This window comes from Antechinus flavipes, chromosome 1 (genome assembly GCF_016432865.1).
Source record: "Antechinus flavipes isolate AdamAnt ecotype Samford, QLD, Australia chromosome 1, AdamAnt_v2, whole genome shotgun sequence".
Taxonomy (NCBI): Eukaryota; Metazoa; Chordata; class Mammalia; order Dasyuromorphia; family Dasyuridae; genus Antechinus; species Antechinus flavipes.
In genome coordinates this window covers 666,251,333-666,270,587 of record NC_067398.1, presented here as the reverse complement: position 1 = coordinate 666,270,587, position 19,255 = coordinate 666,251,333, and the positions used below count along the sequence as shown (strand labels likewise).

General features: G+C 37.4%; 1 protein-coding gene across 1 annotated transcript; it reads right to left on the bottom strand.

The window, feature by feature from the left end:
• Positions 1-3,266: 3,266 nt before the first annotated feature.
• On the bottom strand, positions 3,267-16,872 carry LOC127545036 (C-type lectin domain family 4 member G-like). Its single transcript, XM_051972057.1, has 9 exons — positions 16,743-16,872; positions 15,852-15,962; positions 15,531-15,593; positions 13,967-14,050; positions 12,925-12,987; positions 12,395-12,484; positions 10,208-10,359; positions 4,821-4,921; positions 3,267-3,626 (listed from the first exon to the last, which is right to left on the bottom strand). Exons 1-9 carry the CDS (start codon positions 16,828-16,830, stop codon positions 3,488-3,490), a joined length of 891 nt encoding a protein of 296 aa, XP_051828017.1. The 5' UTR covers positions 16,831-16,872; the 3' UTR covers positions 3,267-3,487.
• Between the last annotated feature and the right edge of the window lie 2,383 nt (positions 16,873-19,255).

The window sequence follows — 19,255 nt, the reverse complement described above, 5'->3', positions numbered from 1 at the left end:
TATATTTTAATCATTGTTTAATATGGGGGAGGGGAGACAGGAAGGACATTTTTGTGGGCAGAGCCCGCTAGGCTTTACCGAGTTCCTCCTACCCCTGGCTTTACTATTACATACCCATTTCCACATTTTCAAAGCTTGTCACAATTAGCTTTTCTAAACTCTTCTGTGAAAATTGGTGCAGGATGCAGAGATATAGCTGTGCATAAGCAGAGCATAAGCTGCAAGGAATACCCAAAGATTTCTCCCTAGTTGATCTATCAAGGCAAGTAATTCAAAAGTCACATTAGAGCAAATATTTTAGCATTTCTAGAGGGTCTCTGATATTTTATAAATGAGCTTTCTTCGTATAGGAATCTAGTGGCAGGTAGTATCAGAGCTAGAAGTTGGGAACATGTGGGTCACTTCTGTCCAACTCGTCATGACCCCATTTGGGGTTTTCTTGGCAAAGATACTGGAATAGTCTGCCATTTCCTTCTCCAATATTTTAAAGTTGATGAACTTAGGCAAAAAGGTAAATGGCTTCCCCAGGGTCATATAGTTAGTAAATGTGCCATATTTGAACTCATCTCTCTGAGTCTTCTGGACTCCAGGCCCAGCACTCTACCCACTGATCCATCTAGCTACCAAGTTACATATTAACTACATATTAACTCACATTAGAAGAAATTCTGTTGAAGTGCTAGTTGAACTGGAAATAGTCATGGTAGAAAAGTAAGAATACTAGATTTGGAATTGGAGAATCCATTTACATGTGTAACCTTGGGTGGATAAGTCACTTACTCTCTGAACTTCATCATTTTTATTTATTTAAAAAATGGAGGAGATTGACGAAATATGCTTATTTACCTATTTTCCTATATTCTATAATCTTTGAGGACCCTTCTAATTCTGAGATCCTGTGATTGGGATGAGTAAACATCCAACCCACCTTCTTAACTCTATTATGAACTTCTTCCCACTATGCATCCATTTTACAAAAGAGAGGAAAAGGAGTTGGTTTAGAAATAGTCTCCGGGGAAAGTAGATACCCAGTAGAAAGTGAAGAGGAAGTGTCAACTCTATATAGGATTGGATTTGAGTCCTTGCCCTTTTTTTTGCATACACAAAAAATTTTGTCCTTAATTTTATTGATAGCTTGAGTATTTTGTGTGGAGACAGACAAAAGCAAATTTGATGCTCCCAAGGGAAACCTAGAGGAAGAAGTGTTAACTAAAGAGTGACTATTGTGAGGTTCTTAAGACTGCATTTGGTTTAACTGAGTTCTGAGATTTGTCAGTGAAGCACTACTTACATGAGTTTTTTCCTTTCCCCAACTCTGACGTTTTATATTCTGTGGTACTTTGGGGCTGTCATTCTAGGTCCCATGTTCCAAGGTTCTAACATCTCATTCAAGCTCTGACATTCCAGTTCTTTTCAGTTTTTAAAAAATGTATTATGAACTCAACAACAAAGTCAGAAAACTGTAGAATAAATAGCAAAACTGTAGAATAAATAGCAAGTTTTTGTTCTTTAATGTTTGTATTATTCTATTTTAAATTTGATAGTAGTAACAAAATTCTGAACTTTCTTTTGTTTTCTTTTTGTATTTAAATTGTTTATTGCTATTTTCCTTCTTTTTTGCATCTTTTTTTACCACCTCAGCTTTTCCTTCCAAAAAATAAAACACTCTACTAGCCATATCTGAAAATATATACCTCATTTATCACCTCTAGTCTATCACTCCTCAGCAAAAGCTAAGAGGCTGTCTTCATCAGCTATCCTCTGTTGCCATGACTGATCATTTCAATGATCACAGGTCTAAAATCTGTCATTCAATGTTCTAAGGTCTCTCCCAGCTCAAATGCTCTATGAATCTGTGTCCAGCTGGATAGTATCCACAAACGTTAAACTCACCAAGTCAAAAACAGGACTCATTATTTTTCCTTTCAGCCTCCCTCTCTCCTAAACTTCCTTGTTTCTGTAAAAGACACTGCCATTCCTCTAGTATCCAGGGTACATAGACTGAGCACATTTTTTATTTCCTACTTTCTCTCTTTTCACATATCCAATCAGTTGCCATCACTCTTTCTGTACTTTCTCTCTATTTACTCAACCACCACTTGTTTTCAGGCTATTACCACTGTATGTCTGGACTATTGCAATTGATCTTAATACCTCAAGTCTATCTCCATGCTAATCCATAGACTACACTATTGCCAAATGACTTTTTATAAATACAGATATGACTATGTCACTTGTCTCCTCAAATATCATCTTCTTTCTTTTGCTTCTAGAATAAAATATCAGCTCCTCTATCTGGCTGTTAAAGTTCTTCATAGACTTCAACCACTTTTTCAGATTTCATCATATGTCATCCTCTTCATCCATTCTACAGTTGTTTCTACATATTCTACATATCAACTTCTCTGGTTGGTCTAGATGAAACTAGACTCAACTCAATTCTAGACTGGCCCAGCAGATTGTGATTGTTCCTTACCTATGACCCTCCATCTTCCCTTTTTATTACACTGGCTATCATTCATGAATGCATTCACTCTTCAGCTCTGACTTACAAAATTCTTCACTTTCAAGAATCATGTCAAGTAACATCTCCTACATAAAACTTTTATTTATCCTACCCTCTTCCAAATAACAAATAAAAATGGCTCTGGAGTTAAAAGATCTATTTTCAAATGGGGTATCTGATGCTTACTTTGTGACTTAGTGTGAGTTCCTTAGCTACTCTGGGCCTCAGTTTCTCCATTTGAAAATGAGGCAATTGGACTCAATGAACTCTGAGGTCCTTTCTAGCTCTTGTTTTAGGGTCTTATGTTTCTTAGCTACTTTGTTATTTTTTGTCTATACTTTTCTAAGTATGTATTGTTCACACTGTCCCCAGTGAATGTAAGCTCCTTGAGAGCAGAAATTATTCTAATTTTTGTCTTTGTATCCCGAGGACTTAACATAATACTTAGCATAGAATAGGGCACATAGTTGATGAATGGTGCTAATTAATTGATTGATTGTGTCTCTCCATTGCTAAATTAAGTAGCTTGACCTAAGGGAGTATAGGGAAGCACAATAGTGAAGGTAGGAATTGGGGGCTGTTTCTTAGTTTCCTTGGGTCTGGGCCAACATTGGAAACCCTGAGTCAGTGAAAGGTCCAGCTGGGGTTGCCTTGGAAAGAAAAAGGGAATCAGCCACTAGAAGGAGATGTTTTCTCTTCCGCAGATAATCCTCCAACTCAGCAGAATGTAAGGGGCCAGTCAGTACAGTAGGAGAAAAGCTTCTAACAAAGGACAAAAATACTTTATTGGTCTCCCAAATATACCTGTTGACCCCATAAGCCTGCAAAATTGTAGGGATCCATGGTCCAGAGGGTACAAGTCTGAGAAGGTAATGCCTATTGAGGGTCCACATCTAGACATCAGATGTTCCATGAAGACTGAGTTGTGGAGGGAGGGAGCTCAGCCAGCAAACTATCTCCTGGTCTCTTCACTGCTGAAGCTCAACAGGTCTGCTTTTTCTCACAGATCCAATTATCAGAGGATATCTCACATGGAAAGTCATTCCATTTGCCATGATGCAACATCATGACACAGTCTTCCTTCCCGTGGGTGTCATTAGGTTCCCCTTCATTCCAGTTGCTGTGAGAAGACAAGCACATATACATACATACACACAGGAGCTATAGTCAGTCCTAAGGCAGGGATACCAAATTAGATTCTCATCATTCAATTGGGGTTCTACATATCAACTTCTCTGGTTGGTCTAGAAGAAACTAGACAACTCAATTCTAGACTGACCCAACAGATTGTAGTTGTAACATCTAAGCTATTTAGGAATGCCAGAAAAAAACGGTTCCCTCTTCTAGGAAATCATCTTAATCCCTTTCAGCCCTTAGTCATCTGTCCCTCAGGCTTGAATTGTATTATCTATATCCTTTATGGGGTAATAATTATTTACTCATAAGTTGGAAAGAACCTCAGAGGGCATGTAGTCCAATTATATTAGGACAGAAATCCCTTCAACAGCATACCTCCAACAAATTTTAAGCCCTCCAGTGAGGACTTAAACTAACCCCATCCCAAAGTAGGTCACTTTACTTTGGGAGAATTTGAATTGTTAGAAAAGTGTAGTTTTGTTTTGTTTTTCTCATTGCAACAAGTCCACATTTCTTCTTATAAAACTTCATCCCATTACTCTTGGTTATGTCTTCTGAGGTTTCTCTTACACATTATGAGGTATCAATAGGTGGGAGAAAGCTATTGTGTCCTGCTTGAGTCTTCTTTTGTTTGGAGACATCTCCAATTCATTCAATCAATACTCCTATGGGAAGATGTCAAGGCATTTCATTGAATTAATTTCCCTTCTCTGAATGGACTCTAGGTTCTGCTCTTCTCTTAAATACTCAGAATCAACCATAGATATCCAGATATAGTTTGATCACAGCAGAATACATGTCTTCTTAATACTGTACACTGTGTCTCTCAGTGCAGAAGATGCTTTCATTCTATTGCCACTGAACATGTGCATTGTATAATTGTATTGAAATGGTATCTAATTTTATACATATGCATATATGAGCATGCATATATGAACATACAAAAGCACACATTATGTAACCTAGATTGCTCCTAGACGACAGGAAACATGTCTTGCCCATCCCTGGATCCTTTTCTGCATTCAGTGTAAAGCCCCAAATCTAGTGAGAATTTAATATCAGTTGAATGGTCAAGTAAATTGGGGAGGCCCCTACAGATCTGAGGTCCCCTTCCTAGACAAACACTTTTAAGGACAGGTTAGGGTCCCAGATGCCTATATCCTGGGTTGAGACTCACGTGTATCCAAGACTGGTACCATCAATCCACTTATGTTCCCCTTCTTTGGCTTTTCTGAGGCCAATCCAGAATCCTAGCCTCTTAGTAGGAGTCAGGAAATTCTGGATAGGGAGAGACATTCATTCATTCAGCTCGTGTTAAACTAATGGAAACTGGTATTAGATGCCATTCTGACACAATATATAAGGGCCTGGGGGGGAAAAACTGATTTTTAATCTTAAAGATTTATATGAAATTTATATGAATTTACATGAAAAAGTATATAAAGAAGAGAGAACAATTAACATAAGGCAGCATATAAGAGATGAAACCCTGAATCCTTGAAGTATCAAAGACTTAAGTTTCAGTCCAGAGCCAATCATTCAATGATCTGTGTGACCTATATGGCTTTTAAGTCCTGTTAAGGCTTAGTTCCCGCCTCTATAACAGGGCTTCTTAAATTTTTCCACTTGTGACTCCTTTTTGCCTGAGAAATTTTCAAACAACTCATCTCAACTGTGTTCCTGGCAGTGTGTGTACATTGGCAGTGCAAAATCCAGGTGTTGTATGTTCAGAGCCAAGGCTGCAGTGAAGTCCCCAGTACAATATGGGCAAGCAAGATTCTTTGCACATTTGATTGTGAATTAATTTTTGGTTCTTGCATTCAGAAACCTTTTACTGTTGCCAAAGTTAATTAATGAAAATTAATGAAAAGATTTGTTTAACCAACAACTGTTAAAGAAATATGAAGACTTGTTAAGATTTGTTGTTAGAAAGAACACTGGGAAACGAATGTAAACTGTTTGCATTTTTGTTTTTCTTCCCAAGTTATTTTTTACCTTCTGAATTCAATTTTTCCTGTGCAACAAGAGAACTTCGGTTCTGCACACATATATTGTAACTAGGATATATGGTGACATATTCAACATGTATAGGACTGCTTGCCATCTGGGGGAGGGGGTGAAGGGAGGGAGGGGAAAAGTCGGAACAGAAGTGAGTGCAAGGGATAATGTTGTAAAAAAAATTATTCAGACATGAGTTCTGTCACATAAATAAAATAATTATAATTATTTTATAATTAATAATAAAAAGAAAAAGTTATTTAAAAAAAAAAGAAAAAAGAAAAAAAAGATTTGTTGGTGCATGTTACATTATTATAAATGTATGAGGAATAATAAAGTCTCCATCTCCATGAGTGCAATTGAATAACCTGGCCCAGGTGGCCTAAAAAAATATGGAAGATGAAAAGATAAGAGCCATAAAGTGAGTGTATGTATGTGTGTAAAAAGAGGAGGAAGAAAAGAGGGAATAAGAGAGGAAGAGAAACAGAGAAAAAGAGGGAGAGAAATGGAAAGGGAGGGAGAGGACAGAAAGGGAAGGGGAGAGACATACACAAAGAAACAAAAATGTCTATGATTTCTATCATTCACTGGATAGATGTAGAAAATGGAGAAGAGGAGAACATTATTCAGACACTTAGAAGAGAGAAGGCAAGTGGTAGTGATTCATCATAACCCACAATGAAACTGAAAATAGAGACTTATTCTTATAGCCTCCATAAGGATTTTTTTTTGAGAACCTATGAAAAATGAAAAAAAAAGATTTTGGGGGAATCTATTGATGAGGTTTAGATTTGGGGTACCCAAATGAAATTAGGGTTTCTGGTGGTCAGGGAGTTAAATAAGATCCAATGGTGGTGCAAGGATAGGGAGTTCTGAGGATTCCCTTCTAGTGGTGCAAGCAGTTCTCTGTGAAGGAGTTTACAGAGCCAAAAACCTAGATTTATAAAAGAGGTTTATTATGGGGATTGGAAGTAAGATTAAAGTCTAGTTAAGGAAATAGGTGAGGCTAAAGAGAGGATGGCACTGGAAACAGTATTCCACTGGGCAGAAGCTCCTTGGGGTGCCAAGCATGGTATGGCTGGCATGTTTTGAACCTCTGCAAAGAGGTTTTAGTTTGGCTCTTTTATAATGGGGGATTTTGGCTACAAGCTGAAAGGGGCCAGTGGGTGGAGTCCCAGGTTGGTTTCTCACTGGGTTTCAGCTAGGGCTAGAAGTTGAATTGAATTCAATGGGTTTTGGGACTGAGCCAACCCCACCCAGATAACAAAGATGAAACTGTGCTTGGGAGGGAGTCCCCTCACTGAGGCAGAGTTGAAGGAGGTTTTCTCCTTTAAGGATTTTTTAGTTTTGGGGTTCTCTCTTCACTATGAAAAATGATTTTTTTAAAAAAAGTTTTTTTATAAAGAACAACAACAAACCAAAAACAAACAAAAGCTCTCTGACACCTGTGTTCTAAGGGTCTTCCTAGCCCTGACATTCTGTGTTGTAAGAGCCCTCTCAGTCCTCACATTCTAGATTCTAAGGGCTCTCTTAGCCCTGACATCCTGTTTTCTAACGTTTATGCCAGCTCTAACATCTTGTGTTCTAAGGGCCTTCCTATTCTTATGAATTGTAAACATTCAGCTGAAATAAAGATTCCTTCTAGACTAATGATCAAAAGATGTGATTTTTAGGAGGCATAGAAACAAGTAATCAGGACCTTTAAGCGGGTACCATAATTGCACTGCTATGCGAGATAGAAAATATTGGTGAGCATCCATCAGTTATGCCTGGAAAAGGCTATTAGGAAAAAAGACATTGGACTGTGAAGGAAAGCACTGAAAGGGAAGAGCAAACTTTTCTTCACTAGCTTGCTATAGTTCTAAAATTGTTAAATCTCAGAGATTAGGTAAAACTCTGGGTTACAGCTTGTCACTGTGAGGTTCTTGTCCCTCTATGGTCTTAAATGTGGTTCTTTTCTATATCCATTAATTTAGAAATAAAAATGATTCATAGTATGAATCTTGTATTCCTGAATCCTTGTGAAAAGAATTTATGGCTATCTTTGGGGATTAGGATAGGGGAGGGGAATTCCCAGATCCTGCTTGGCTGGAACCATTAAGAAAGAGTCCTCAGGTCCTTTGTGGGAGGAAGAAATCTTTGGCAAGAGAGTTACATGTAAATAATAGAGACTAATTGCATAACAGTTTAGAAGGATAGGTCCTTGTGACTTGTGGTAGTCAGAGAATGGGCCACTATTGCATCCAATAGTTTCTTTACCTTTTCTTACTCCTTAAATCTAAACATATACGATCTTGATCCACTCCACCCCCTTGCCTGAGGACCAAGTATGTTTAATCCCTCCCCAGCAAGTTTTTCCAGTTACCCTTAAGGGAGATGGAGAGATATTATGTAAATTCTAGATTCTAGTTTCTCTCTTTCTCAATGAATCCTTCAAATATTTGTCAAGGATATTTTCCTAGGAAACAAAAAATAATTATGCAATATAATACTTTATCTAGAAAACTCTTAAAAGGTCACCTAAAATTAATTCAAACAATTAATTACTTCAACAAAGTTGTAGAATATTTAAAAAATCTACACAAATCCTAACTCTGTATATTACCAACAAAATTTAGCTGGAAGAGTTAGGAAAAGAAATTGTATTAAAATATTTACAGAGTTTATAAAACATTTGAGAATCTACTTAATAAGACACACACATAGGGAGAGAGAAACAAAGAGACAGAGAGAGATTATATAAATACAACTACAAACCAACTCCTTACATGAAGACAGACCTCAGCAATTGGAGAGAGTTGATCTCACAACAATATATAAAAAGAACAAGTCTACCTAAATTAATTTACATATCAGTGTCATACCAATAAAACTATGAAAGGATGACGTCACAGTTTAAACAATAACTCTAACTATATTTAAAAAAAACAATTTTGAAAGATCTAAGAATACTGATCAATATAATACCAACTATAACTTCATAGAGACTATGATGAAACATGTCACCAGCTTCCTAAAAGAGAGGTGAGGGATTATAGGTGCAGAGTAAGACATATATTTTGGACATAGCCAATGTATGGACATGTGTTGTTTGAGTATGCTACCTTGTGTGTCCACCTTCTTCCAGACTGGAGAGGAATGGAAATCATAGTGTTGGAATAAGAGGAGGAAATAGGAGAAAAAGAAAGAAAGAAAGAAAAAGAAAGAAAAGAGAGAGAGAGAGAGAGAAAGAGAGAGAGAAGAGGAGGAAGGGGAAAAGGGAGGATGGGAGGAAGGAAATAAAAATGTTAATAAAGAATTTTTTTTTAATGTACAAAGGAGGACAAAAGGAAGTTCAGAGGGAAATAAATATAAACAAGTAGAACACACCTTTGGAACTAATGTGCTCAATCAATAAGTACTTAGTAAAATAAGGGGTATATGATGGAACTTTGCAGTTTCGTATATAATCTTATTTTTCTATTCTTTTTATATGAAAATATTCATGTCTGTTGGTGTTTTATCAATTTCAAAATCAATTTCAGAATACTTTTAAAGATGAATTTCCCTAATACTATATGTATGACTCTATTGAAAAACCTATTATCTCTAAGATAAAATGCAAAGTCTTTAGCCTAACATTCAAAGCCCTTGACAATTTGGCTTCAATCTATCTTTCCAGTCTTATTTTACATTATTTGGTATTCCATCCAAACTGAATAACTAACTAGTTGTCTTCTACTTTGCTGTCTCCCTCGAACTCATTACGCTCTTACATTGATTCTCCTATTCATTTGTTGGGACCTTTCCCTTCCTTCAGGCCCATCTCAGGTGTTACCTAATTCATGAAACCTTCCTTAAGCCCTTGAGATCTTCCTCCCCAGCATAAAGTGAGCACCCTTTCTCCATCTTCTCATGGCATTTTGCCTGGGCCTCCCCTCTGAACTGATTAAACTCTCCCTTATATTTGACTATATCAGGATCCCCATATATTTAAATGTATGCTCCTTAAAAGCCAGGATTGTACAGTTTATTTGAAATTTTGTTAGCATTCCCTGATGACATATATGTATGTTTATATATTTGTGTGTATGCAGAAAGAAATAGGTTTATAAAAATATTTAATAATTTTATGTTATATATAAATTCTAAGCCCACTTTTCTACATTTAAAATTTACAAAGCACTTTCCTCATAATATCCCTGAGCAGTGCACACTATTTGAAAATTAAGAAACTGAGTTGAGATAGGTTGTCATTTGTCTAGAGTAATATACCTTATATGTTGTAGAGCAAAGATTCAAACTCAGCTCTTTGTACTCTAAGATTTTGTGCTTTGTGCTACACTATCCATGTGGTGTCTATTTTTGTTTCTATTTTGCTTCTCTTGCAAAGATCTTTTAGTACTTAATCAAAATTTGCAGAATTGAATTGAGAAGGGACATGAAGGAAGAACAGATTTGGGGAACAGATTTGTATTGATAGAACAGATTTGTATGAGAACTATTCACCTCAGGGAGTGAGTGATGAGTATTGAGAAGATCTATTCTCCTCCAGAAGTGAGTGATGAGTACATCCAATGACCTTACCTGCTCATCACGGTTATTGATGATCACTAGGTGAGCTTTCTTCTGGATACAGTCATCCCTGGCCTTAGACCAAGTGAACTTGATCGTGGAGAAGAAATAACAGGAACCTTGGAAGGCCTTCCAGGGACTAACGCATGGTTGACAGAAGGATCCTGGCAAGGAGAGAAGGAAAGGAGGAAAAATTGAGATCATCTTTGAGTTATTCATAGGAAGAAACAACTTCCTTGTCTATTACTCTCACTTCACCTATAAACAAAGGATCAGTCAGTTAGTTGGTAAGCATTTATTAAATATCTACTATGTCAGGTCAGCAATGAAGTTATTAGGCACCTATGTCCCTGTCAGGCACTGTGCTAAGTGATGAGGATACAAATAATAGCAAAAGACAATTCTTGCTCTTGAGAAACTTATATTCCAACAGGATTAGTAATAGCAAAAGTCAAGGCTGGGATGGAGTTGCTGATTTGAAGGCAGGGAGAGCTGGGCTGCAGGATCATGGGATAAGAAAATTCTTCAAATTCCTAGTCTACAAGGAACTTCAAAGATCATTTCATCCATCCTCCAATACATGGCAGGATTCCCCTTTATGGCACCTTAAAAACAGATTGTTACTTGAAAACTTTCAGTAATGAGTCAGTCAGTCAGTAGACATCTATTAACTGCCTACTATGTTCGAGGAATAGAACTAAACATTGGAAATATAAACAAAGGCAAAAGCTACTACTTAGACCTGAAGGCCATTATGTTGATCCCCAGATGAAAAGTAAGTTAATTATCACAATATTGTATAGATAGTTAAATCTGTGGAGAGAAAGAGGGTTGGGAGGAGATGATAGCCAAAAGAAAATGACTCTCCAAAATAGAGATGTCAAATTCAAATAGAAATGGAGTCCCATAAACCTCAAAGGATCCTTATGGGCCACATATTGATTTTAAACCACTTGTTAACATTATCTATGTTCTATTGTATTTTTGTTTATTTTATTAAATACTTCCCAACTATATTTTAGTCTGTTTTGGGTGTCACTTGGAATTATTTTGGCTCTTGAAATATGTGTTTGAAACATCTTCTCTGAACTAGCCCACCAATGAAAACATAGACAAGATTGGGGAAATATTCAACCTCACTTCTCCCCTGAAAAGAGAGGTAGCAAAAAGAACCAAGTACTAACTGTCCAACTTCATAGAATCCTCTAAGTTAACTATTTTTCTTTTTTAAAAATATTATTTGTGGGGCAGCTAGATGATACAATGGATAGAGACCCAGCCCTTCAGTCAGGAGAACCCAAGCTCAATTCTGACTTCAGATACTTAATACTTCCCAGCTGTGTGGTCCTGGGCAAGTCACTTAACCCCAATTGCCTTTCAAAAAACAAATAACAATAAAAATATTATTTGCTGTATGGACTGACTATCTGAGAAGGAGGAGGGAGAAAGAAAAGGAAAGAGAAGAAATTTTAGTGATGAAAAAAAAAAAAACTTTCGAGTACATCAAGTTGTAGTCTTATGAAGGGCCCACCCCACAGGCAAATAATCAATGTATTATTTCATTAATAAGAAATTTTAACATTCTGTTATCTGGGAACTTGGAAGGCCCTTAGAAAACATCTGGTATAATCATTGTCTTAATTCTATCTAAAATATATTCTCTAACTGAACGTAGATCTAAACCTTTTTGCTTGTTTGCTTTTTCTTTTTCGTTTTTCCCTTTTTGTCTGATTTTTTTTTTTTACAACATGACAAAAATGGAAATATGTTTAAAAGGATTGAACATATTTAACATCTATAAACTTGCTTGCTGTCTTGGGGTAGAAGTAAGGGAAGGAGGGAGAAAAATCTGGAACACAAAGATTTACAGTAATGAATGTTGAAAACTATCTTTACATGTATTTAGAATAACAAAATACTATTGATATATATATATTCTCTAAATGGGCTTTTAGTCTCCATTTGAAGATTTTCAGGATCAGTCTTTGAAAAGGGAACTTAGAGGACATACAATACAACCCCTAATTAAACATAAATTCCTTATATAACAAAGTGACATCTAGTCCCTTCAAAAACTTCCAGAGTCAGTATTTAGGAAAGAATAAGATTGGTCAATCATCTCTCATGTCTCTTGCCATCTCAGTCCATAGGAGGACCTATCTCAACTTCTTAGAACTATAATCCCCATTTCCATCTTACCATTTTCACTCCTCACAGCCTCCAGTCCACGAAACATCTCACTTCGAATGTTCTCTCGATCTTCTCTTGCCTCAGCTAGTTCCTGAGACACTATAAATGCATGTGGGATATGATCAGCACAAGGTCTATGGTCAGGATTAGTACATGGGAGTCAGTTCTTAGTGAAATGGAGGGACAGATGTAAGACTATGAACCCAGAGGGACATGGACTAGAATTAAACTATGATATAGTGTTATAGTCATTTGAGGGAAATAAATTAGTGGGGTCAAGGTCATTCCAGGATCAAAGTCAGGATTAGTTCATTGAGAGGGATTAACATCTATCTAAAAGAAATGATGAAGATTAATAGTAGGAAAAAGGTTGGAAAGGGCAAATTGAAAAGGGTAAGAGTCAGGTTGACAGGAGTAGGAGTCTGAGACAGCCTATAGAAAAAGTCATGTGCAGGTGGGAAATAAGAAAGTGTGAAGAAATTGAATTGTGGGTATCACAGGTTTGAGGGTGTGCATCAGATCTTGAGATATGAACATACGGGTAGTACTCAGGCTGACTTGACTCTCTTGCAGGTTTCTCAGCTTCTCAGCCATTGTCTCAGCTGAAGGAAAACAAAAATGTTTCATATCCCCTCATGTGAGCATCTTCTTAGAAGCCACAAAAAATTATCAGAGTTGAAAGAGACTTCAGAGGTCCTCTAGAACAAGGCTTCTTAAACCTTTTCCACTTGTAACCCCTTTTCTCCTGAGAAAAATGTACATAAAAAAGGTATGCAATTTTGTGTGTATGTGTATATGTATGTGTATGTGTGTAACATGTGTATGTATATATATAAAACAGATATATAATATAGGTATATGAAATAGTTATACAAATCAAACATTTACTGATAGCAATTGTTATCACTAAATGTTTGATTCGTATATCTATAGCTATATCCCTGGGGTCACAAAAAATTTATTTTTGGTGAAAAGGGATTGTGAATGGAAAAGGTTTAAGAAGCCCTTCTCTAGACCAATCAGTATCAGCTATAAAAGGAATTCCCTCTATAATATCTCCAACAAGTAGTTGTCTAGATTCTGATTGAAGATATCCAGTAATAGAAAACTCACTATACCTTAAACACAAACCATTATATTTTTAGACAGTACTAAATGAATAACTCTTTATCTACAATTTCTCTCTCTCCCTCCCTAGGTAAATCTACTTGTCTTCTTTTACTTCAGTCTCAATTTGTCCAGCCTCACTCTTATTTGGGACTAGTCACTCACACTATGTTCAACTATAGAACACAGTATAGGATCATAAAATCTTAGGACTAGAACATAGAATTGAAAGAGACCTCAAAGGACATATACTCCAAAGTGCTTATTTTCCAAGAGGAAACTGTAGCCCGAAGAAATTAATTACTTGCCTAAGATCACATAAAAAAGAAGTAGCAGAGTGGGAACTAGAACTCAGGATTTATCCCTCCAACTTCAATACTCTTTCCCCTGTTCTATGATCAAAGCTTCCACTTTGGAATCCTCCATGAGGGACCTGCTGAGGAAACCCCATCCCTATGGTCTTGGTTTTCTTACCTTTTGCTTTTAGAGTCTGATGCTTGCCGTCCGAGGAGTTCAAAGCTACTTGAAGAGCTACCAGCTTCTCTGAAGTTACTGACCCTGGTCACAGAAGAAGAGGATGGAGAGAAGGGAGAGTCAGCCTCATCAGAGAAGCAAGGGGTCACTTCAGATTTTGAGTCCAGAAAGGGCTCATTCCATGTAATCATATTACTCTTTATACATGTAAGTATATCTCATGTTATCTCTATTCCATCCCTCATATTGTCTTCACCTTGTCCCAAACTATTTCACCCTCAGCCCATATCCTTCTGCATTTGATCCTTTATTTTACTATTTATTTTATCACTATCTTTTTTTGAACAAATATCAACCATTGTCTCATTTCTATCTTTTTTCCTTTTTTTCCTCCTCCTCTTCCTCAGTCTTCTCTCCTCTCTGTCTTTCCTCTCTCTCTCTCTCTCTCTCTCTCTCTCTCTCTCTCTCTCTCTCTCTCTCTCTCTCTTCTCTCTCTCTCTGTCTCTATCTCTGCGTGTGTGTGTGTGTCTGTCTGTCTGTCTGTCTATCTCTCTTTCACACACACACACACACACACACACACACACACACACACACCATCCAGGCTCTGGGTCTATTAGCTCTTCTGTGGTTTCAGAATTGAACCAAATATCTCTACCACCAAGGTTTAGGTATCAAAATCTCTAAAATGTTACTTTTATTTCCCTGGGAGTGGCACAGGATCCAGGGCCTGCATTCTTTCTGAACATCTCCACAAGCTGTCAGTAATCTGCCTCACTTTTGCTCTAGGTCCCAATCCCTGGAGGATCCAAGCATAATCAATGCCAAAGATTTGCATCAAGATGCAATCCCTCCTCTCACCCACACTGAATGTGATTCAACATGAATACTCTTCCTTCTACATAGTCACAATCCCTTGTGTGTACAATGAGTAATAAACTATATGTGCTGCTCTTTTTTCCTCTGCTATAACCAATTCAAACTACCTCATGCCAAAGAATGACTAGCTTCAAGAGTATATATCACAAGATCAGAGATAAAAAGCTGGACGGGCCCATATAGTCCAATTTCCCCCCAACTTTTTTTTAAAGATGAATAAAATGGGGCCTAGGGAAATTAATTATTTTGTTCAGGGTTACATATGTAATATCAGAGGTAGGATTAGAACACAGATTCTCTGATTCTAGAGCCAGAGTCTCTTGCTTTTTCTTTCTTTTGCAATTGGGTAATCAGTGATTGGGGAGAGTACTGATTATTATACTTTCTCTCATTAGATATCTTCCTTCCTTCCCATAGCTATTTCCTGTCTTTTATTTTAACACCATTTCAGTCCCAATTCTATCTCTTATCTCATCCCCAAATCAATTCCATTCAACTACCTATCTCACCATCCCATTCCATCACCCATTCTTTTTCAATATTACCCCTATCTCATCACTATCCCACACCTTATTCTATTCACCTTCCATCTCCCCCTTCACCTTCAATTGTAGACCAAGTGAAAAGACATGGACATAACCCAAGCATATAAGTTCCTGATCCAAAAAACTGAGGATTCACTCACCATTGACTTGTATTCCCTCCAGTTGCTCATCCAGGTTCTCTATCTCTCTCGATAATTCCATAACTTGGAGAAACAAGGTAAACATTTCTCTTTTTCTTCTTATTGGGTCCTTCTCCCACCTTACCACCCTTATTTTATCTCCTTCCCCTCATCATCATTTCTCATAGTTCTGGTACCCCATCTCAATTGCCTTTAGGCTTTCATTTACTCCTTATCACCCTCCCTGTGCCATAACTCCAGTGGTCATGACCCTAATAGCCATGCTACTACTCAAGAGGGCCTACACTCCTGGGTCTCAATCATCCTTCCCCCTGTTCTCACCTTTGGACAACAGCATACTAAGAAGAATTATCCACAGAAAAGAAGTCACAGAAAATAGCAGATAAAGGGGAAAGGCAGGTCGGCCTCCAGGAAGCTGCTTTGCCCACCATCCTGGAGGAGATATCAACATTAGGGAAGGAACAAAAGAGGGAAATTCCCCTTCTATTCCCCTCCCATATATGGGCAGAGAGCAGGGATTAGGCTCACTGTACACCTATATACTTTTTTGGGAACCTTTGAATTTGCAGTCTTAAAAATGAAACTTAAAAAACTTAATAGGAAAGGATCATAGCAACATTTATAGTTAAAGCTGGGAAAGACTTAAGAAATAATCTTTATTTCTGGACTGGCTCTTTATTTTAGAAATCAGTAACCAATAACTAAGAGAGGTCAAGAGATTGTCATCTATATAGTAATTGACAAAGCTGAACCCAGTTCCTCTGAGTCACATGACCTTGTCATACCATTGCACAAATTTGAAAAGAGCAAAGGTTAGAGGGGTTTGAGGGAATTGAAGAGTATAGGAGATTGAAGAGGAGGAGAAAGTTGGTAGAAAGTTGGAGAGAGAAAAAAGATATGTAATAAGAAGAAAGATAAGTATAGGGATATGGAGCTGCGAAAAACATTGAGGGATTAAGCAAAAATAAAAGAAAATGGAGGGAGAAAAGAGATGGGGTTTAATGGAAATAGGAGAGATCTTGGATATGTCAAGGAAAGAGCAAAATGGAGGAAGAAGATAACAGAAAGGAAAAGAGAAAAGAGGTCATATAGAAGATAAAGTGTCAGAACACAGCTACCTTTCCAGAACTGAGACTCTAATAAAACAACCAACTCTCTAAGATATAATAGGTTTGTTCAGCAAGGAATCATGTACTCAGCCTTTCCGCTCACCAGCTTCCCAGGGTCGCCAGTGGCGCTTAGTATCAGCCATCTCAAATTCCTCAGAGGTCTCCCACCGGTTGTATTGAATAGATTCCATAAAAATGCAGCTTCCTCTGCTCTAGAAAGCCCTAGTCGGGAAGCTTATTTTAAGAAACTACACCCTTCACTTAAAGGAAATAGCATGTTGCTCCACCCCCTGCCCTTCTCTCAACTCCCCCTAAATTGTCCTTCCTATCACAGTTTTCTCTTGCTCATCACTTAAGACTGGAGAGGACCTTGTGTGCATCTGCATTAGAAAGGAAACCTGGAGCTAGTGGTAGAGAGTACCTAAACCCTTCAGAACTCATTTAAGCATGTAGGCATGATAGCTGTCTTCATACCCGAACAGCTTCTATGTGAAAGACAGATAAGACTTGTTCAATGTAGAATTAGTGGCTATAGTTAACTGTGGAAGTTAGAAGGAAATTACTTCTATTCAATGTGAGGAAAAATTTATTAACAATCAGAGCTGTCCAAAAGGTTTATATCCTGTTACCTTCAATGATAAAAGGCTTGATATTGCTAGAGGTCTGATAGTGTAAGTTGAATGATGGGGATGTTGCATAAGGGATTCTTGTTCCAGTATAAGTTATATTGGACAGCCTCTAAATTCCCTTCTTACATAGAGATTCTCTGGTTGTGCTTCACTTTTCATGGCCCCAGAATTTCCAAAGGACTGAGCAGAAGTCTGGAATCCAGCCACCCAACCGTCTTCTATATATCCAGCTCCATTTCCTAATGCCATCATCAAAGGATATTCATGGTTCTTCAGGTGTGGCACATTATTGGTGAAAGTAGAAGGGAAAGGGGTGGGGGATTACTGAAGGAGAATCTCTATACTTTACTGCATATAAATCTGGTCAATGTCCTTATCACCTTCTCAAATCATTCTACTGCTTCCCACTTTCTCAATCCATTATCCCCATCGACTACCTTGCCCTTTCCTATTATTTTGTTTTTCCTTTTGATCAATTCCTTTCTCATCAATTCCATTCTTCATTTTCTCTTTGTCTCACTAACTTCTTCCCTGTTGTTTGCAGATATGCCCAGACCTTCCTCTTAAAGAAACAAACAAACAAAAAAGCCTTTACTGGACCCTGCTATCCTTTCAAGCTATCATCCTATCGGTTTTTTTTCCATTCCAATGCCAAATTCTGAGAACATATGTTTACATTAGTTGCTTCCAATTTTTCATTTCACACACTTCTTTTTAAAATTAATTTTTTTTTTTACAATTAACAGGCATTTGTTTTCTTTTCTTCCTACCACCCTCACTATTAAAGCAAAAAAGAAAAACTCTTGTAACAAGTATGCACAGTCAGGCAAAACAAATTTCTACCCTGGTCATGCTTCAAAAGTATGTTTTATTCTGCATATTTAGTTCATCCCTTCTGTAGGAGTAGCATTTGTTATTATAGGTTCTCTGAGAAATGCAAATTAAGACAACTCTGAGATACCACTACACACCTGTCAGATTGGCTAAAATGACAGGGAAAGATAATGGGGAATGTTGGAGGGGATGTGGGAAAACAGGGACACTAATGCATTGTTGTTGGAATTGTGAACACATCCAGCCTAGGCTGGAGAGCAATTTGGAACTATGCTCAAAAAGTTATCAAACTGTGCATACCCTTTGATGCAGCAGTGTTTCTACTGGGCTTATACCCCAAAGAGATACTAAAGAAAGGAAAGGGACCTGTATGTGCCAAAATGTTTGTGGCAGCCCTGTTTGTAGTGGCTAGAAGCTGGAAAATGAATGGATGCCCATCAATTGGAGAATGGTTGAATAAATTGTGATATATGAATGTTATGGAATATTATTGTTCTGTAAGAATGACCAGCAGGAGGAATACAGAGAGGACTGGCGAGACTTTCATGAACTGATGCTGAGTGAAATGAGCAGAACCAGGAGATCATTATATACCTCAACAACAATACTGTTTGAGGATGTATTCTGATGGAAGTGGATCTCTTCGATAAAGAGAGCCTTAATTGATCAAAGATGGACAGAAGCAACTACACCCAGATAAAGAACACTGGGAAGTGAATATAAACTGCTTGCATTTTTGTTTTTCTTCCCGGGTTATTTATACCTTCTGAATTCAATTCTCCCTGTACAAGAAAACTGTTCGGTTCTGCACACATATATTGTATCTAGGATATACTGCAACCCATCCAACATGTAAAGGAGTGCTTGCCATCTGGGGGAAGGGGTGGAGGGAGGGAGTGGAAAAATCGGAATAGAAGTGAATGCAAGGGATAATGCTGCAAAAAATTACCCTGGCATGCGTTCTATCAATAAAAAGTTATTTAAAAAAATTATAGGTTCTCTGAAATCCTGGTTGATTGCATTGATTAAAGTCCTTAAATTTTTCAAAATTATCTTTATAATATTGTTATTGTATAATTTGTTCCTTTGGTTCTACTTGCTTTATTCTGCCTCACTTCATAGAAGTTAATAGACTTATGTAATTGAAGGGAAA